Source organism: Kwoniella shandongensis, chromosome 11, assembly GCF_008629635.2.
Source record: "Kwoniella shandongensis chromosome 11, complete sequence".
Taxonomy (NCBI): Eukaryota; Fungi; Basidiomycota; class Tremellomycetes; order Tremellales; family Cryptococcaceae; genus Kwoniella; species Kwoniella shandongensis.
In genome coordinates, this window is record NC_089297.1 from 633,096 (window position 1) to 652,796 (window position 19,701).

The following is a 19,701-nucleotide window of genomic DNA, read 5'->3' on the forward strand; positions in this document are numbered from 1 at the left end:
ATCTCACATGCCTCGCGTCCCCCCATGCAAATGTGTATGATCGGACTTCATACTGGGAACCGCACTATTGCTATTGTTGACCTTCTTAGGCGCCGCCTCTATGTCTGAATGCTCCGATACCAAGACTTCTTGTGATCCCCAATCTCCTTTGTTCGATCTTATCAGCCTGGCGACTCATCGAGCTGATCATGTTCTCGTAGCTTGAATGTCCGGCCATCTCCCTTCACGTCTGAGTCCGGGGTGAGCCCACTATTGTTGTCGCTTTGTTTCCCTTCCGAGCTACAGCAGCCTCTTCACCCTTCTCTGCGTCGAGCACATGACTAGTTGTCCACCCTTTCCTACTTGGCGTTGTCGTATCCAGGGCAACGTGGCAAATCCGAGAAACTTACACGGTTCGAGGGTGCTGTCGAACCTCGTGATGACGTGCACGTTGTGTCCGTCTTGTGGATTGGTTAGATTGAAGGACTATAATACCAATGGTCCGATTGGTGATCGGATCGGTTCGACTGAGGGCCGGCGGAACCCAAGACGCAGACTGCATGAAGCAGATGAATCTCGTTTTGCGATAATTCTCGCACGTGAAGTACGGAACGGATGCATTTGCACACGTATTTCTGACTCCTAGTATTGATTTGCATCGCCACGTTGTTGGTTTGGTCAAACGAGACGTTCTGTCTCGCCACGATGTCTTGCCCAGCCATGATCGGCTGATCAGTGAATAGCTATACAAGTGAAACAAGACGCGACTTTTCTAGGTTGAGTCGGGTTTGTTTGGACTCGGGATTGTGAGTCGTGTCTCTGGACTGAAGACATGTCCACACATAGATCATCACTTGGAAGGGGTGAGCATTCAGAGCACTGAGTCCTTCCGCAACAGATTGTTTAAGTAGATCACCTGGGTTACATCTTGCCTTCCACCAAAATAGCAGTCAGACTTCATTACGTAAGCGTTTTTTGTCTAATGACGCATTGTTGATCGGACCGTTAGCATTGTTGCATAGTATGTGTATGCTTTGTCTCATCTCGACATCTTGAATGTTGAACAGCCTTTCAATCAGACCGCTATCAACCGCTATCTCCGACCATGGTGAGTATGAAGGTTATTACCAGCCGAGACCGATAGAGCGTGATCTGATTCCTTTCACAGTCACGACCAAGACGAACGGCGACAATGGCTGCCGGTGCAGGTACAGATGGCGCAGGTCCTTCACGAAATGTACCACCTCCACTTGCAGCCGATGAAGATCCGGATTATGTTGCGCTGAGCAATAAACAGCGTCGAGCGATCGATAGAGCTTTCGAAAGAGGAGTGAGGACTCTAGAAGGGAGGAATAGGAAAGTGAACAAAAGGAGAAAAGTGGAAGAGAGGAGTATACCCCTTGAACGGGATGCAGGTGGAGGGTTCATGTCTGGTGACGGCGACGATGATGGAGGGGGCGGTGGATTCATGCTAGATGATGATGGAGATGGGATTGGAGGTGGTTTCTTACCCGATGATGAAGAAGGAGGAGGAGGAGGGTTCTTACCAGATGATAATGATAACGACGGCGGATTCCTTCCTGAGACCAACAACGTCTCAACTCCCGTATCAACTTCCACACCGACCAGTTCGAAGAGACGAATACCACTTTACCTTCTCCCTTCACTCCTCGCTTCATTGGGTTTACCATCCGACGAAGATGTGCTTCAAGTTTTTCGCGCTTCTGCATCAGGTTGGGCAGATGACGACGCCAACGACGATGATCCATCTGAAGTACTAGGACGCCGGAAACGAGCCGCTGGTGGCGGAGGCGAGGAAGATGAGATGGGTGTCGAGTTGAAAGATTTCAGAGCGGTCTGTGCGGCACTCATGGGTCCAGAAGAAGAAGGCGATGGAGATGAGAATATGGATGGTAGTGGGAATGACGATGAAGAAGAGGAAGATGCGTTCGAGTTATCGGACGAAGAGAATGGTTCAGACACTTCTTCATTAACAGGATCAGAATACGGTGCATCGACTTCTAATAGACGAAATAAGACAACCCAGAGAGTCAAAGTGACAGATTTTGCACGAGATGACGCCGGAGGAGGAGAAATCGCTACTAGATCTAAAGGGAAAGGTGGACGTTCGAGGAAAACTCGAATAGAGGGGAAACCGAAATTGTCAACCAAGCAAAAAGAACTAGCGAAGGATATTTGGGATATGTTAAAACCGCCCTCTACGGGTAAACAATCAGGAAGAGAATCGGGTATATTAGGAAGAGAAGAGGTCAAGCATTGGGTGAGAACGTTGGGTGAAATGTGGAGCGATGAAGAGGTGAGTCGAGTTGGGGCGCATACCCATCGAGCGCACTATCTCTTTGGTAAGATATAGCTGACTGATTGTACGATGTGTAGATCACGGAAATGGTCACCCTCTTCTCGTCACAACATGAGGGGAGAGGATTGACATTGGAGGATTTCGGAGGCATCATGCTGAGAGCAGGGTTGGTGTAGCGTGGACGGGCAGAAAGTCATCTTCATGTTGTACTGGTAATCATACCTCATGTATTTCCTGAACAAGGCGCATCCCTGCTCATGCCTTCTTTGACCGACTAGCATTCCCAGCGCTGTGCCATTGGTATCTTACATGCGGGATAATGCTGCTAAATCTGATATAGTACAACTCCGCGTTGCTTGTTGAGCGACTCTCTCGGGGAGCCCAACTCTTACATCCCCTCACAGATCCGTCTCCGTCATTTCCTATCTATTCTTTCACTAGACCATTGTCCTTCCTTCTCCTTCTAATCGGGCTCATCCTAGAATACCTCCAAATCTCTTCTCCAACGTCTCATACATCAAGAAAATCATTGCAGAACTGGGTGCGCTGCGCAATACCGTCAAACCACAACCTGCGTACATCCCTCTGAGACCTCTCATCTTCCAGATCATCTTTGCTGTTGGCCAGAATCCCGGTGCAGGTTTGTGCGGGTTCAGTTCTGCCGATGTCTGCATTGACGATTTGACGCTATCAGCCGGGAAGAGGATGACGTTGTATGACATTCCTGCCAAAGCTCCTGATGCCATCAACTCCCACGTCCTCAAGTCGGCTTTGGAGGCTTTACGATCGTCGACGATGGTAGATTGGTGTCGAGAGATGAAATATCTTGCGGCGAATTCGTAGGTTGAGAACCAGGCTGCTGAACCTCCAGTCTCTCGGATTAGAGTACCGGTTTGACCGAGCCATAATCCACGTAATCCAGAGGTTCGCACGGTATCGACGATAAGTCCCAGAGGTCCTTTTAGCGGAGCGACAGTAGGGTTTGGTCGAGGAGCGGCGAGAGGGTTGGAAGTGGTCGACGTGGAAGGGATCGTGGCGAAAGGGTGGACTCCGGGTGCGGGAGTTACAGCACCACCACCGAAAGCTCCTTCTCTCGCCAACATCTGAACTTGCATTCGACACTTGATCAACTCGATGGGCGTTCTACGAGCGTCGTCACCCTGTCAGTCAAACGACTTGCTCCTAATCCGAAAAAAGTTGCGTCTATCAAACTTACAAGACGAAACTGGCCGTCGCACCTGCACCAGCGGCTGCCAAAGCCGTCTCGGGCATGCTCAACTCTCTCCCTCTCGACTTGTCCGACCTCAAAGCCACAATAGCCGCTTTACACTTGTTATAACACAAGAACAAAACCGCGTTCTCACATGCTGCACCGACGATCGGAGCGGATATACCCTAGAGTCCAGCGTCAGCTTTGTCTGACACGTTCGGGAGGGGGAAGACGTACTCGATATAATCCTCTCCAACCTTCTTTCGAATATGTTTGTTTGAAACAGTCCAATGGACCGGTGAAAGTAAGAGCTCGATCGGTAGGTTGTGATTGTAATCTAACTTTGACTGTAGAGGAACACATACAATCAGCTCTTGCAAGCTTAGTACTACTTGGATAAGAAGCCCGTCGTAGGCGCCAAGCAGACTTACCAAGGTCGAAAGGATGCTCGAAAACTTTTGCAACCATTCCTGCGACCTATCCACACCATCACCGTCAGCCAACAGTCATGACACCTATCGGTCTCTAGACGCCACGTACACTGCCAAAAGCAACATCTTCCAAGGCGTTTGTCGCTGCGTCCTGACCCATTTTGACGTGATGATCCTCTTCTTTTCGTACTTTTACGCGACTATGCTATGTGCTGGTGTATTTATTCCAATGCGGTGTGCGATTATTGTATATTGTATGAGGTGGGTAAGGCTATGAGGCAGAAGAGGGCATGTCTATAATCTTATGAGTGAAATGAACTGAAAAGAAAGAGGAATGAAGTGATGAAGAGTGTCGAGGAAAAGTCACAAATCTCGTCGGTGTTGCTAACCTCTCTTTAATTGCAATGCCGCATTTTCATCAGGCACGGCGGCCAAGAATCGCAAACTAAAGGGTTAGTAAGAGCAAGGATACGCTTGGTTTACTCTTCAATGATGCTTGGATGAAAGGCGGACATCTCAAAATAATCGCAGCTACAGTGGACAAGGTGCCATGCATGAGGACTGGGTATACTTTCGTAGATACATTCGTTGAAACGTCATTTCTGCTCCTTTCGCTCTCGTCGAGAATTGTCCATCAATACGCATTCCTAGGGCTCTTCCTTCCAAACAATCCTTCGGCTAAAAGTTCATCGCCCATAACATCAACATAATCCTTCTTCTTTTTCTTCTGACGATTGACATGACAGTTTGAGACCCGCTCAATGCCCACCTGGATGACTTTGCGCTTCCTCTGGTCTCCTCAACCCTCCATCGTGTGAATAGCCACCTCCACCATATCCTATCCCTTGTCCTGGTTGATAGTTGTTCGCAGTGGGGGTGTCGCTGTCGTCCCTGGCATATCTCGCATCGGCAGGGTGATCTATGTATCCGGGTCCCGGTGCTGAGAAGGGATATTGTTCTGAGTTACCGTTGCCGTTGCTGTTGTACGCTTCGCCATAATGTTCTTGAGCGTAATCATGCTGGGGATACGCATCCTCATATCGACCTTCCTCTCCTCCACCGCCCCCTCCTCGGTGATGCAATCCTTCTCCAGCTGCACCGACGCCACCGTACGCACTCCCACGAGCACCATATCCAGCTGCTCCGGCTCCAGGTTCGTCCCTCAATGATTCCGTGCTTGGTCGAGCATCCCATGCGTCCGCATTCGGTCCAGGAGGAGGCATGGCGTTGTACACTGATCCAGGGTTGTATCGTGTTGATCGCAGAATCGACATGGTGAACGCTTCAGGGTTCTCAGAATAGACTGAGTGGTAAAGCTTGTGGTCGGAGACCTGTGATCGGGAGTAAATACTGGTGAGGCTAATTGGGTGGATAAGACGAGGTCAGCTCTGGGACAGCCTTCTCAAGGCGCAACCAAATCAAGACGACTCACTATAGGAAGTAACCCTGAACGAGTAAGAGGATCAACCATATACCACCCATGATTCCCACATCGGCCCAAGCGAATGCGCTACACAATGCTTCACTTTCCGACGCAAGCGTTTGGTTGGCCGTTGACGATGACGAGTTTGAGTCGGAGAAGAATTTGGTCTGGTAAGCGTCAATTTATGATCAGCAAGACGAACGGTTCTAGGTTGATCATCCGAGCTCGGTACAGATCCCACAAGCAATGATGGGCGTATACGCAAGGGGTGCACTTACCTCGCAGTCAGTGACAGCGGTGTTATGTCTCAATGCAGAGGTGATGATCAATGCAGCAGCGCATATCAGACCGGCAAGAATAGCCAGAGCATTCAAGATTGAATACACTTTGAATGTTGATGTTTTCTCCTACTCCACCGGAAGGAAAGTCACTTGTCAGCAATCTTGAACTCATAGTGAGATTGGAAAGAGTTTTACTCACTCTTAATACACCCACGAAGCCGATCGGTTGTATCGCCGCTATCACGAAACAGATGATGGCAAAAATCATCCCCGCGAAGGAAGGAAATGATGCACCGACAACTATATCCGCACAGTGTCAGTCTTACAGCTCTCGGAATGATCTGCTGCAGAAAAGCAGATGCTCACCATCCGGTGTTGACAGGTATAGGATACCGATCGCTATACTAATGATCTGTAATGGTTGAGAATAACCTCAGCTAAGCAATCGTCGCTCGATGCAGGGCAGAGCTTGACTTACAGCTTGTTCTCCCAGCACTGTATATATACCCGCATTCACAAGCGGAACAGCTACACGATAGACGCGGTAAGCACTGAACCGCTAGCGTGATGGTCGATGACAGAAAGATAGGGATCACAGTGGTGAGAAGGCTCTCAACTCACCACAACAGCAATATCTGGGATCTATCAGTCCCCTCCCCATCTGCATAGTCTTTGCCATTGTGACTGATGAAGACTTGTTCCCTTTCCGCAATGTAGTTGCAGAGTCACCGGTTACGAGGTATTGTTTGTGTTCTGAGACGTCGGATCGTCTGGTCTGGTGTTGATGTTTTGCCGATGAGTACACTGTTGGACTTTCCAGAGACGTCTGAAAGGTCAAGTTCTGATCACTGATGTCTTGTCAAGATGATCGATGTGTGTTGATGTGAGTGGATGTATAGCTGTAAAAGAGAGCGGTGTTGTGCTGTTCCTGTCCTGCGCGTGCACCGCCCGCGTTGATGAAACGGAACATTTTGAAGTCCAGCTCACGTGGTGAACGCGTGTCATAAACATACTACGGAGGGGCATCGCTTACACCTTAACACACTTTGCATCCGAGCTATAACTCGCTGAACTACATCTTCCACTCTCAACCTAGTCGTATCAATCTCCCATTCGTCCGTCGCATCTGTACCAAATCGATGTATCTCCGCCTGCCCCCTCATCGTCTTTAGTATTCCTACATCTGTCAATTTCGCCGTTCCTGCTTTTGCCTTTCTTTCAGACGAGACTAATCGTTTCCCGTTCTCTTCATTGGAACACGACAAGACGATAGAGATGAGCTTGGCTTGGATCGATTTGGTGAATGCGAGGTATTCGGACATGACAGATGTCCCTTCGGCGTCGGTCGATTGACATTCGGTGAAAATGAGGATGGGAGGTCGTGAGTCTGGATAAGATATCAACGAGTCGAATATGGTTGTTCGCTGTAAATGGAGAGTGTAATGAACAAGTAAGCAAAATGTACCAAGTACGCGAGTTGTAGATACAGAGAAATCGTTTAATCCTTACCAGGGCTTTGCGAAGTGGTTGAAAGGCCGGATCATCCCTCTCATACAGTGCAGTAACCGCATCGATAAGCAGATGATTATCAAACAGTTTGGCTCCCGGTAACAGCTTACTATGAGTAGCGAGATGATTAGTGTTACGTGACAACGTCCGGTGATGGTGGTAGTGTTCGAGTACTTCGAAACGTACCAGAGTTGTCTCGCTATAGTAAACTTGCCAACTCCCGGGAAGCCGTTGAAAATGATGACGAGCGGGGGCGAAGATGACATATAGTGGCTACAATATCAGGATTATGAGTCGATTGAGAACAAGGTAGGAGAGAACAGAGATGGAATGGTGCGTTTGATGATGCCTTACAACACCAAGGACCGTGCAAAATCCCCATTGGTCTCAGCTCACGGTCAAACGTGAACAAACGACCTGACTCGAATTTCGTTTTGATGACGTGATGCCTGGTGATAAGCCAGTGGACTTGACTGCAAAGTGTCAGAACGCCAGACAAGCTGATGATGGTCAGGTCAGCATACCCACTTAAGCGTCATCCTTCATGTCCATGCGTGTTGCTCTCAGGACTGGCTGTGCGACCTGATATGATAGATACGATGTTTACATGCTCAAAGTTCAATCTCTATAATTGCGGCAACTTCTGCTAAGTTTGCAGGCACGGCTTTGTCCGGTGGTCCGGGACATTCACCGCCGAAGATCCCGGCTTAGATAACTCGACAACAAATCTCGCGCTCGAACTCGATAACATGTTCATATCTTTCTTGAGAAACAATTAGCCAGCACTACGTGACCATGTCCACTACAGCGAATGGGACTCCTAAGCGGACTACGCCACGGCGAAAACGACCACTTCCAAATTCGAAAACAACTGCTAGGGCGAGATCCAGCTGGTTACGACGGACAGCAATCTACCTCCCACCTTTAGTCGGATTAGCAGGGTATGCGACATATACCCACATCCACGATCAAAGCTTATTATCATACCTACCAAGAGCCGCTCCGTCCATGGAGAGGCCGATACCGCCAAACGCGCAGAAGATTGTTCCTAAGAGCTTTACGGTATTAGATACCGTTCCGCCCCCGTCACTCTTCAATGGAAGTTCGGTTAGTTAAGCCTCGTACTTCCTCCTCATAATCTGATCACAAGTCCGGGCAAAGTTTCAACAGTCTTCTCATGCACAAGTTGCTGATGCAGGTCTGTTACCCATCTTTGCAGTTCTTCATACCCCCTGGGATGGACGAAAATGCGCTCAAGGCAAAACCGTTCCATATCTACCACGACTCATTCCTCGATATTATCGGACCGAATCCCTCACTTACTCTGATAGCTGAGACAGATGGAGATCCGCTATTTCATGAAGCTGCTGTTTGGTGAGTCCGCTTAGCGTCCATGTCTGTCCTGTCTCGTCTCGTCTCGTCCTGTCTACCTGCCTGTCTCCTCTGTCCCATTACGATTCACTGCTTCACGCCAGTTGATCCTACTGCCATTTAAGATAGAACTGACTGTTCAGACTCGCTACGTAGGTACCCACCCACAGACGAGTTCTTCTTCTGTCAGAATGCCGGCGCTCCAGCTGCCGGTACGGGACTACACAAGTCCGCCATCGTCGAGAAGATCTCCCTATCACAAGCTGAGGAAGTGGTACATGGATTTAGAAAAGCGGTGGATGTGATCAAGGTAGAAGGTGATGTCAAGGTGATCAACCCGAATGGTGAGTCACGGCTTGAATCGCGCAATAGATTGAGGAAGCTGTAGCGAAAGTGGTGTGCTGTTTGTCGCTGACAACGAGTTTGTAGGCGGAACCAACTTTCGAGGAAAGATCGTTTTCGCAGGTGAAGGACAGGGTGATGATATCCCTTCAGCATTGTACCTCCTCGATCCTGAAGAGCCGTACAATACGACTGGTAAGTTACCCCACCTTCTCATCTGTGCCTTCTGCACTTCCAAGAGCAGAGAAAGACGTTTCCCGCAGAAGCTGACAACTCATGTGTTCTTCCCGAATCCTTCACAGTCATCTTGAATAATTATCACGGTCGTCAATTCAATTCTTTGAACGATATCGCCGTCAATCCACGTAACAAGCAATTGTATTTTACAGACCCGACATATGGTCATGTTCAGCATTTCAGACCGACGCCAGGATTACCAAACCAGGTGTATAGGTTTGATGTGGATACGGGGGCTGTGGGGGTAGTGGCAGATGGGCTGCATATGCCTAATGGTGAGTGATCGGCGTATATGTTCCATACCGGCGCGGGAGGATTGACAGACGTCTGTCTGCGTTTGATGCTCTAGGTATCACGTTCTCGCCTGATGGGTATCATGCCTACGTGACTGATACGGGGTTATCAAAGGTACGCTCGGCGTGTCACTCTATCAAAGATCAACGTGATCCCAGTCACTCACCGTGAAATACTTATGTACTCGCTTGCAGGGCTTCTGGGGCAGAAACCATACACGACCTTCAACGATGTGAGCGGGACCGCTCGTAAATGGCAGGAGTATAATGCATTGAGCTGACTCAGCGGACTTCTCAGATATCGATTCGATGTCAATCAAGATGGGACGTGGGACAACAGACGAACGTTTGCCTTTGTAGACGTTGGTTTCGCCGATGGTAAGCGGCACTTCTCGCCCTGTTTGGTTACGCCAAGCTGATCATCATCCTCATTCAGGCATTCACACCGATACGCGGGGTAACCTCTACGCAGCCTGTGGAGACGGTATCAACGTCTTCTCGCCATCTGGTATTTTGATCGGGAAGATATTCTTAGGTCGAATGGCCGCAAATTTACAATTCGCAGGTAAAGGACGGATGGTCATTCTTGCAGAGACTAAATTGTATTATGCGAAATTTCATGATGGAGCAGAAGGTGCGAGGATCACAGAAAAGAGGTATTCGGAGTGGTGATAGATGGACTGGATCGGGACACAGGCAGTTAAGTTTGGGCGACGAAAGGCATACAGCGATGTAGACGGGTAGATCATTGTACATGTACCGGTCGAAATAAACCATCAAAACTGATACAGTACCCGATTGTCAACGCATAGCTGCTGATAACATAGGCAGCTCATTACATCACATCACATTACTCATTATTACACACACCTGTATCCGGCAGAGTATATACTCTAATATCTCAACAATCAATCAAGCGCAACCGAAGAAAACAAGGGATACAAGATCGAACGAAACAGGAATCGCTACAATAACAAAGTTGATACACCAAGAGAAGGTACCCGTACAATAAGCGTTTATACTTTCGAAAATGAGATAAGATAAGATACAAACATCCTCTTTCCGCTCAAAGCAAAGATGATCATCCACTCTCGTCGTCATCGTCTGCGTCTCCTAGTTCGAACGCTTCGCCAGCTACGATCCTTCCCCATCCTACTTGCGGTCTTTTCCCCTTCCCATTTCCATCGGCAGCAGTAGCGACAGTATTAGTGGACTCCCCACCGCCATACGGATTTGCGATACTGGGACTGGTTCTTAACAAGCTCCTTCTTTCCTCTTCCCTCCCCATGCCCAGTACATCTTCTTCTTCTTCTGACATTGCAGTTGTCAAGATAGGAGGTAAAGTCGCCACGTCGGGCATAGGGAAGATCAGCCCCACTACTCTGCCTAGCATCAACCAGCTTGCGATCCAAGATAACGTGACCACTGTCCACGAGAGGTAGCACGACGCGATGGTCTCCTGGATATCTTCTCCAGGGATTGGAGGAGCAGCTGATGCGGCTGGGTTGGAACAAGGTCGGTTGGGAGTGGAAGGGAAGAGGGTGTATATCACTGCCGCGACTAGAGTGAGAACGTAGTATTAGTCAATGATCGATTGTCGCAACGTCTGCAAAGATGCTAAATGTGGTCGATTGGTGATGAGGTGATCGGTGTGGAAAGTCACTCACGCGGCCAGAGAACGAATAACGCCACTGCACAACCAACTTCGATAGCTCGATCACGTCGCAAGATGTGCGATCGTCCCTCCCGGTCTTGAATCTTTCTGTTCTTCTGAGAGAAGTGTCTGCCGATACTGCAAAGGTGACAACGAGCACGTGAGCGCTTAGTCAGTATGCAGAGGGAAGGCAGACTCACCAACTGATCGCGAATAGTAGACTGAGAATAGCCACCACAAAGATGAAAACCTCGCTGACAGCTATTATTGCTAATCCGCAAGGTCAGCTCTCACACTTCCACGAGATAGGTGGAAGGTTTGGAAGGCTCAGCATGCATCACGACTCACTAAATTCTCCCAGTTTGATACTGATGACTGAAGCACACACTACGCCTAACGAACAGATCGCAAGCGGGATGTACGTCCCCACTCGTCCTTCTGCGAACTTGTCTCTCTTCTTCGGTGGAGCCGGAATTGGTAGTGCTTCAGTCGTTCTGGAGGTGGTAGTGGCAGAAGTTCCCGGCATGGTAAGATACGATTCTTCGTTGCCGTTCGAGTCTGCGCTTACGAAGCCTGATTGTTGTTGCTGTGGGGTAGCGACAAGAGGTGTAGTGGTTAAATGAGTTCCGTAACTTCTTACAGCGCCACCTTTCCCTCCTTTAGTTAGGGCATTGGCACCCAATGCAGCCGGCACTGGGACAGGTGTCGATGCGCCCAGATGAGGTGAACTTGGTGGCGAGGCTAATGCCAATTCCCACATGACGAATCCCTGTCCTCCCATTCCACTTTTCCCTCCTTGGATCGATTCCGATATGGACGTTGACGACGGTGATAACGAGAGATAATACGATGGCGATAATGCCGCTGAGAGAATGACGAGTAGAAGTGCCAGAGTGGCGGTAGAGAGGAGATGGAGAAGGGTTAGGTCGAATGTGAGTAGAGGGCAAGTCGGGAGGAGGAATTCGGGTAAGGCAGTCGCGCAAACACCATTTTGTAAAGTGAATGCGGAAAAGGCCATCGTTGCGGCTGTGTAAGTGTGGAAGAAGAAGGGCGAAGATTGTGGCGACGATGAGAAAGAGTGACAGTTGACATTTGTTACGAGACGAGGGCGAAGTTAGTTAAGGGGTAGAGGACGGACTATCAGCACAATGACCTATATGTTTTTGGGATATGCATTACGCACATGTCCAACAGATCCACAACATCGATACGAGGGTGAACTCTAACCGATCGATATACACCCTCCACGGCCGAGGTAATAGCAGAGTCGCCGCGCGTCTGATGGTCATGAAGCATAACATACGTCAGCTATCACACTCCGTACTATCGACCTCCTCATGGTAGTACTGAGAGTAAGGGTCGTCGTAGGGAAAATGACTCACAATACTGCAACTCCTATCAACCCCGTCGATCCCATGAGAACTATCAATCCACGTATATCTCCCGGTCTACCACTATACATCTCTGCGCCTGTCCAGAGTAAAAAGATATGTCAGCCATGTGAGACTTCTCGTTATCGCATTTCTATCCCAGTACTCTCTTCATTTTTGAACATCCCTACTCCCGAGTAGATAGAACGCAACTCACCTCCTGCGGCGGACGGAGCCGAACTTGCTATAGCGACCCCCGAGAGGATAGCGACGAATATATCCAAAGCCCATCTCGCCTGACTCGCTGTGAGTAAAGAGGTAGGCATCGGGCCGAACGCATATAGACGAATTGGATGTGTATCAAGTATCAGTATCGAATGGTCGGATGGAGGGATGAGAATCAGATGAAACGTTGTTGTTGCATTCTCTCATGTGCCAGATGTGACGCCAGACGCTAAAAGGTAGGTGGAGGTGTAGTTAACCGGTGATGACCAAAGTCCAGTGATAGTAATCGGAATAGGTCGGGCACCGGACGATGAGATGGAATTTTGGAATTCAACGTTTATTATTGTTGTTCTTATTCACTTTACCCTAATATACATCGTCTTCAGCTTCGAATAGTCATACTGCTAGACCACCAGCTGCATCCTCGATCTCTCTAGCTCACATTATTATTCGACAACACGATGTCATCCTTCGGCGCTCCCGGTTTCGCGTTGTCCAACAAGGTCGCACCCCCTCAAAGAGGTTCTTTCCCCTTGGATCATGATGGTGAGTCGCAATTACCCACTACAAGGCACGGTGCATCGATGCATGGATGATCATCATTGTAATATGAATGGAGAAACGCTCTCCCGATGGCGAAGGAAGAGCTTGACTGACAAAGAGAAAATGTACGTTCGCAGGCGAGTGCAAGGCATTCATGCTGGCCTACCTCAAATGTCTCAAGATCCATGGTTCAAATAACGGTGAATGTAGATTGGAATCGAAGCGATATCTGGAGTGTAGGATGGACAAGTGAGTGACGTCCTCATCCCTCTTGGATGGCAGAGAGCTCGTGCTGACTCACTCGTGTGATAAAGCGGTCTAATGACCCGAGACGATATGGCCAATCTAGGATTAGGCGATGTCGTCGATCCCGAATCATCATCAACTAAAACTGCATCATCTACGCCTAACTCCACTACTCAGTCTTCTACGCCACCCACCGAAGAACTTACAACAAGAATATAAGAACTAAACTACCAATCACCAAAACCAACCTCTACTCCTCTCCACCCCACCACGTACTCCCCCTTCAACCTCCTTCCTTCTCTTCTCATTCTCCATCCTCACCTCTCGCCACATCTCCTTCAATCTACCCAGATCGTCCAGTAATTCTGGACGATGGGTCTCCTCACTCAAATAATAATGGAATCTATCTCTTGGCGATCCCTCATGATCCTCCTCGATCTCCAGCGCCTCGAGCTCGGCTCTCACCCTAGATGCTTGGTCGTTCAGAGCATCGATTTCATCTCGTCGCTTATGAGCAGCTTTGACAAGCTGAGTTCCTGCTTGGAATACGCTTTCCTCGAGAAGCTGTGGAGAAAAGAGGAGATCGACCAATGATTAGATAGATGTAATGACGAAAATAGCATAATAACGAATGAATCCTCAATCACGACTCACTTTCACATCTTTGACTCGCTGAGCTAGCTGCTTCTCTCGCTCACGAAGCTCTAAGACTACTGCACACATTTCAACGTCTACTTGGAGGTGTTCCCTGTATACGCACGTCAGTTGCTGATTGACACTGTCCCTTCACGGGCAACTCACGGTGCTAGTCTTCGCACATCTTTATAGTATTCTTTGTGTTCGAAGGAGTGCCTGGACATCAAGTACCATCAGCAAGTAGGCATTTTCCCCGATGTCGCCTTACTGACCTTCTTGCCACTACCAATCTTCGCAGTATGTCGCCGTCTTTATCTCGTTTCCCTGTGCCGTGCGGATTTGTAACCTCCCATTCCAAGCCATTCTCCTCAACAACCACATCTGCACCATCGCTTGAAGTTCTAAGCATCTTTGGAGCACGGCCTTTGGTCTGCCAGATCATCGCACGATCCGATGACCTTCTCCCGAGCAGGAGTCCCATCCCCGGGTCACGCGTATGGTCTGCCACTTCGTCTACCGGACTACGGCTCGGATTATAGCTATGTCGAGACCACACATCAGAATCGTTTCCGGATGGGTCAGTAATGATCGACAAGCGTTTGCTGTTGGCTCGGGAAGTCGCAGAGAGGAATGACACCCGAGTTGTGTTGAAGCTTCCCATCGGTTGACTCAAGTGATGGGTGGACGCGGACGGGCTAGGTGAGGCTGCATGCAAAGTCAGCGACCGCCCTTCTGAAGTCACTGGTCTTAATCAAGCTCACCCGACATGCCTCGGTCGAGCTCCTCTTCAACCTCCTCAACATCACTGCGAGAGCTCATCAGCATGAAGAACCGGAGTAAGAACCGGAGTTGAATGTCACCAGACCATGACTCACGGTTCAATCACTGTAGGGACAGTGTTTTGTTTCTTCCTCATCAACGTCGCTCTCAGACTGCTCGGTCCAGGGCCACCAGTTTCGGAATCGGAAGTTTCATACGCCGTGCCCCGTCGTCTACCCTCGGATGAGCATTTTGACATCTAATGGTTCTTTGTCACTCACGACACGAGTCCGAAACCTCCCTTCAGTGCCTGACCTGCTCGACCTGAGATCTCCTTGATAGCTCCTTTGAGATTATCCTCCCCATCCTCTTCTCTGATCGCGAAATCTTTCGAAACCGTCCGCTTCTTCAACACACCTCTATCGTGCCGATGTCCGCTTCCTCCTCCTCCAGCAGATCGACGACGTCCTTGTCTCCTTGATGGGTGTTCCATACCCTCTGCAACTGTACCATTCCACAGCTCTGCCAATCGGCGCGCGCCCATCACGTCCCACTCCTTCTCCCTTGATTTCAGTATACCTCTGATGTATGCCTCCAGATCGGTAGTGATTACATCGGGAGGGGCCACAGGACCAACTTCGCCTTCAGGAATGATCATCACCATTCCAGAATCGCTGTCCTCATCATCGGCCCGGAATCGCAGATGATGTTCTCTCTTGCGAATGGGTGTATCTTCTGCTGCCCCGCCTTTGAGATTCGCGTGAATACTGCTTGTAGCTTGAGCGACCCCAGAAAGGAGTAAGCGGTGGACCTTCAGGGCGTCTCCAGGCGATCGGGTACGATCAGCCAGGTAATGTTGGTTGAGGCTTCGGACCGAAGAGACGTTTAAATACTGAGACTTGTTGGGAGACTTGCCGACAGACATCTGATATCCAGCCCAAGTGTTAAGGAACCGTCGGATGCTTGTGAAGGGATCCTTGGGCAGCTAAAAAGGTCAGCTTAAGATGTAACCAATAACTCACTTTCTCAACGTCCAATGCGTCCAGCTCATAGTGTACACTGGTGATCGAGCTCAGCAGGGCAGACAGTGTCTTCGGGTCGATACATCCTCCCGACGTTTCTTTCTGTATTGGGCGTCAAGTATAATCAAGCATTTGTGATGTCAGACGTACCTCTAGCTTCAATGATTCCTCATGCTCCATACCCATTACTCTTCTCCATTGAAATATTGCCACTTTTGTCTCATCGCAAAAGAGGCCATCGATCTCCATCTCCTGTCCGTTCAACCTGAACATTCCCCAAAGAGCCAACGCGGCCTGAATGAGCTTGATCAATTCTATGACCAGGTACGTGAAAGGATCAGAGTTGATCGCATCGTGTGTCTCGTTAGTTGCGGCGAGTGGGCTGGCGGACGTGCTTTTCGTAGGTGATGTCGTCGGTGAGGTAGTTCTCGATAAAGGGGCCGCATGAGCTGGAACTGGGATTCGGTAAAGTTCATGGAATTTTCGTCGCAGAGCGGGACTGAGAAACAAGCCTCATCAGCATACATAAAACAGGCGGACCCATGGAACCACACACTTACATAGGGCTCTCTAAGCCTAGTAGGGCTCGTCCTCCACATCCTAATCGTCTCAAACCTGTGTTCACAATGATGTATGGCTTGGCCACTCGGAAATCTCCCCCTGGAACGGCATTACTGCAAGCCTAGCTGTTAGCTTACAATGGAGACGAGGGGGAACTGCGAGAACCTACACATCCTGACCGAAAGCTGACGGTGTGGTCACTAGCAAAGTGCCATATTCAGTCTATGAGGCATAGTTGGTCAGCGTAGGGGATCGATCAAATAGGAGGCTGAGGTCGGCGCACTTTCCGCGGTTGCGAGTGAGTTTCCGCTGCGAGAAACTGGATCGCTTGGGCAATCTCATCTGCCGCTTCTTTGCCAGATAGCTCGGGTGAGGCAATCAGCAAATAGGCTGATATCTGCATGAGACGAAGTTACGTAGTCAGTTCAGCCTCGACTTGGTTTCTACAAGAGAACGGCACAAACGGCACTCACATGTTCTGCAGGTTTCCCCGTTTGCGTGACGATAGTATGTGAGAAATGCGTCCTTGATAAAAACCTAGCACATAGTTAGATATGTTTATCGATAATAGGTACCATTAGCGACTCACCAATTTCTTAAGGAATACAGCGCATAACCAGACAACACTACCTCTCTATCCACCTTCAGCCTTCCCAGCTTATATAACCACTTCTCCTCAAGTTCTTCGAGTGTGCGATCAGTCGGAATGAGTAGACCGTTGTTGGGTATTGGTCCTGGTTCGTTAGAAAAGGGCCCTGACGTTGGGGTAGGTAGTCGGGAGGGGGTGGAAGTGGAAGGAGAAAGGGACGAAACTGTCACTGGAGAGAGGACGAAGGACATTTCGCCACGGATGTAAGTGGACAGGATATCCCGAGTCTATCTGTCCGTGTTATATCAGCCGTTGAGGCATAATGATTGATGCGAGATTGTTATTTCATGATTGAAGAGACGAGAATAGTATGATCAAAGACAACTCATTATTGATAGGTGGAGGCCCATCATCGTCGTCGCTCACTGCTGGCTCAGACACCTGAACCTGGCGGCGAGCTCCGTCTTCCATCAACATCAACATTTGATCCCGTTCCCCTTCTCAACACCGCAGATCTGGCTCGACGCGCTTTCTGCGACCAATCACTCATGTTTTGGCTGACGCGACTTTGCTCTTGACCTCTTGATTTCTGCAAGTACCTTACCCCTTCACGCTCATTTTCGATTCATCCCTCTTGACCTGACTTGATATCTATTCCCAACAGTCTTGCGCCCCCCTTCTCTGGCCCTCAGCGACCTTTCATTCCTTTTCCGCGCTATGTTCCGCCCTTCAACGCGTCACAACCTTCCTTCTTCCTCGTCCAATCCCGCTTTGGAAGTCAAGCTCAACAAGCGGCAATCTGGTATCGGTGCAGGAGGGCCAAGCGCACGATGGCCATATCGTCTAAACTTGTGAGTAGGAGCTTCTACCACTAGAACTAGTGATTCACATGCTGATCATTCCTCTGTCTCCAGCTACGAGCATCCTCCAACTCTCGATATCACGCTGGAAGAATTCGAAACTTTTGCTATTGCTCGACTACGAATCCTATCCCACATCGAATCATTATCACATCGATCATTACCCTACGCTCAGATCGCAAGTGGGATCACCACATATACGAAAACACATCTACCGTTGTCAAGCAACACCGCCAGGAATGTTAATCTCGACGAGGAAAGAAGAAGGGATGAGATTGGACACTGGGTATTGAGACTTGCTTTCTGTCGAAGGTAGGATAAGACTCACGTCTCTGTGTGAGCTTGTGACTGATGAAATTCTGTGTGTCTAGTCCCGATCTGCGAGCACGTTTCGTACGGACGGAAACGGCATTGTTCAAAAATCGATTCGAAACTGATGACATTCACGAACGGGCTGCATTCTTACGATCATTAGAGTTCGACTGGCAGATCGTCGATGAGAGTGAGAAGGCGACCTATGCAACAGAGTTGAGAAGCTGTATGAGTTGGGGAACGAAGGATGATCAGTTCAAGGCGGAAAGTTGGTTCAAGGTGTGTTTTACCCCTTACATTTGGTCACTGTTGGAGAGCGTAGCTGACGCTGTCACAGGTCCCTTGGTATACTGTTCCGGATCTAGTGGGTGGAAGGAGGGTCTTCATTCGGGCTGGAATGGCATATGTGCCTCAGAGTCTGCAAATATCTTTGGTCTTGCAAGCCTTCGCATCTAGATTAGAGAAAGCTCTCGAGGTGAGGGACTGTGATTTATTGTCAGAACATCTACCCATGCTTATTGTCAATCTCATTTCGCCTTAGCTCACTGCCAAGAACTTGCCTCGACTAGACGAAGACGAGCGATTAGGTCCCGTCATCGATCATCTCGCCTCTTCCTTCTTGTCAGGTCTCGGAGCATCAGATTATCAACCTGCTGAGGGGAGCGGTTCAACCTCCGCCGTCACTGCTGAGATGGTCGATGACGTTGCCAGAAAACACTTCCCGCCTTGTATGAAGAATCTGTACGAGAGACTGAAGCGGGATCATCACTTGAAGCACTTTGGAAGACTGCAATTGGGTTTGTTCTTGAAGGTGAGTCGAGGTTCTAAGAGCTCACATTGGGCGCATCGCTTCTCCCGATCAATTGGCAGGGACTGATGCAAGATTTCGCGTTGCAGGGACTCGGGCTTCCGTTAGATGAAGCCATTGTGTTCTGGAGACGGATGTACGGTGCCACTATGTCCGATGACAAGTTCAACAAAGAGTACAAGTACAATATCCGACATTCATATGGACAAGAAGGAAAGCGGGCGAACTATCCCCCAAAGAGGTACGTGCTTGACCGGCTGTAACATGACGGGCGGGTTGCAATAGCTTACGCCTTTTCACTCAGTTGTCAACAAATTCTTACATCCAATCAACCTGGTACACAAGACTCCCATGGTTGTCCCTTCCGACATTTCTCTCCTGAAAATCTCACCACTTTCCTTCTGAGCTCGTATCCCCAACTCGATCGCGGAGGCGCTGAGATGCGTGAGATTCTGGATTCCGTCAAAACAGCCCATTATCACGTAGCCTGTACAAGAGTGTTTGAGATCACCCATTCTGTCAAGAAGGGTGAAGGGTTGGGTAACGCGGAGAGTGTTAGTCATCCTAATAAGTGGAGCGACAGGAGTCGGGAAATGGAGAAGGAGGTATTAGAGGGAATCAAGAGGAAAGAGGACGGGGATGAGATGATGGTTGATGCCTGAGTCTGAGTTGAACGAGCACATGGAGGTGGCATTGCCATATACTGCTCATTTTCTTGGT

At 49.2% G+C, this 19,701-nt stretch overlaps 9 protein-coding genes across 9 annotated transcripts; 4 read left to right on the forward strand and 5 right to left on the reverse strand.

Annotated features, from left to right (window-relative positions):
- Positions 1 to 1,084: 1,084 nt before the first annotated feature.
- Positions 1,085 to 2,475, forward strand: CI109_106102 (uncharacterized protein; the record flags this gene model as incomplete). The annotated part of the gene is made up of 3 exons (XM_032007482.1): positions 1,085 to 1,087; positions 1,148 to 2,296; positions 2,377 to 2,475. The coding sequence occupies 3 exons, from the start codon at positions 1,085 to 1,087 to the stop codon at positions 2,473 to 2,475; spliced, it is 1,251 nt and encodes a 416-aa protein (XP_031858217.1).
- Positions 2,476 to 2,772: 297 nt separating this feature from the next.
- CI109_106103 (uncharacterized protein) lies at positions 2,773 to 4,100 on the reverse strand (the record flags this gene model as incomplete). Its single annotated transcript, XM_032007481.1, has 5 exons — positions 2,773 to 3,442; positions 3,516 to 3,694; positions 3,747 to 3,856; positions 3,941 to 3,986; positions 4,050 to 4,100. 5 exons carry the CDS (start codon positions 4,098 to 4,100, stop codon positions 2,773 to 2,775), a joined length of 1,056 nt encoding a protein of 351 aa, XP_031858216.1.
- Positions 4,101 to 4,698: 598 nt separating this feature from the next.
- On the reverse strand, positions 4,699 to 6,323 carry CI109_106104 (uncharacterized protein; the record flags this gene model as incomplete). Its single annotated transcript, XM_065967771.1, has 7 exons — positions 4,699 to 5,299; positions 5,373 to 5,530; positions 5,642 to 5,770; positions 5,844 to 5,944; positions 6,011 to 6,056; positions 6,123 to 6,172; positions 6,266 to 6,323. 7 exons carry the CDS (start codon positions 6,321 to 6,323, stop codon positions 4,699 to 4,701), a joined length of 1,143 nt encoding a protein of 380 aa, XP_065823843.1.
- A 46-nt stretch (positions 6,324 to 6,369) lies between these two features.
- Positions 6,370 to 7,419, reverse strand: CI109_106105 (uncharacterized protein; the record flags this gene model as incomplete). Its single annotated transcript, XM_065967772.1, has 4 exons — positions 6,370 to 6,470; positions 6,690 to 7,068; positions 7,154 to 7,262; positions 7,340 to 7,419. 4 exons carry the CDS (start codon positions 7,417 to 7,419, stop codon positions 6,370 to 6,372), a joined length of 669 nt encoding a protein of 222 aa, XP_065823844.1.
- Positions 7,420 to 7,656: 237 nt separating this feature from the next.
- On the forward strand, positions 7,657 to 10,068 carry CI109_106106 (uncharacterized protein; the record flags this gene model as incomplete). Its single annotated transcript, XM_032007479.2, has 10 exons — positions 7,657 to 7,667; positions 7,933 to 8,260; positions 8,373 to 8,527; positions 8,681 to 8,868; positions 8,954 to 9,061; positions 9,169 to 9,378; positions 9,453 to 9,511; positions 9,592 to 9,629; positions 9,695 to 9,774; positions 9,833 to 10,068. 10 exons carry the CDS (start codon positions 7,657 to 7,659, stop codon positions 10,066 to 10,068), a joined length of 1,413 nt encoding a protein of 470 aa, XP_031858214.2.
- Positions 10,069 to 10,477: 409 nt separating this feature from the next.
- CI109_106107 (uncharacterized protein) lies at positions 10,478 to 12,746 on the reverse strand (the record flags this gene model as incomplete). The annotated part of the gene is made up of 7 exons (XM_032007478.2): positions 10,478 to 10,956; positions 11,064 to 11,188; positions 11,251 to 11,320; positions 11,399 to 12,076; positions 12,234 to 12,328; positions 12,433 to 12,520; positions 12,638 to 12,746. 7 exons carry the CDS (start codon positions 12,744 to 12,746, stop codon positions 10,478 to 10,480), a joined length of 1,644 nt encoding a protein of 547 aa, XP_031858213.2.
- Positions 12,747 to 13,106: 360 nt separating this feature from the next.
- On the forward strand, positions 13,107 to 13,653 carry CI109_106108 (uncharacterized protein; the record flags this gene model as incomplete). Its single annotated transcript, XM_032007476.2, has 3 exons — positions 13,107 to 13,191; positions 13,326 to 13,437; positions 13,503 to 13,653. 3 exons carry the CDS (start codon positions 13,107 to 13,109, stop codon positions 13,651 to 13,653), a joined length of 348 nt encoding a protein of 115 aa, XP_031858211.2.
- A 15-nt stretch (positions 13,654 to 13,668) lies between these two features.
- On the reverse strand, positions 13,669 to 17,252 carry CI109_106109 (uncharacterized protein; the record flags this gene model as incomplete). The annotated part of the gene is made up of 14 exons (XM_065967773.1): positions 13,669 to 13,998; positions 14,089 to 14,182; positions 14,236 to 14,286; positions 14,343 to 14,775; positions 14,832 to 14,875; positions 14,946 to 15,062; positions 15,111 to 15,805; positions 15,852 to 15,953; positions 16,002 to 16,350; positions 16,412 to 16,525; positions 16,582 to 16,634; positions 16,696 to 16,809; positions 16,886 to 16,949; positions 17,002 to 17,252. 14 exons carry the CDS (start codon positions 17,250 to 17,252, stop codon positions 13,669 to 13,671), a joined length of 2,811 nt encoding a protein of 936 aa, XP_065823845.1.
- A 466-nt stretch (positions 17,253 to 17,718) lies between these two features.
- CI109_106110 (uncharacterized protein) lies at positions 17,719 to 19,643 on the forward strand (the record flags this gene model as incomplete). Its single annotated transcript, XM_032007474.1, has 7 exons — positions 17,719 to 17,852; positions 17,916 to 18,173; positions 18,233 to 18,452; positions 18,511 to 18,648; positions 18,715 to 18,984; positions 19,071 to 19,222; positions 19,286 to 19,643. 7 exons carry the CDS (start codon positions 17,719 to 17,721, stop codon positions 19,641 to 19,643), a joined length of 1,530 nt encoding a protein of 509 aa, XP_031858209.1.
- Positions 19,644 to 19,701: the final 58 nt, after the last annotated feature.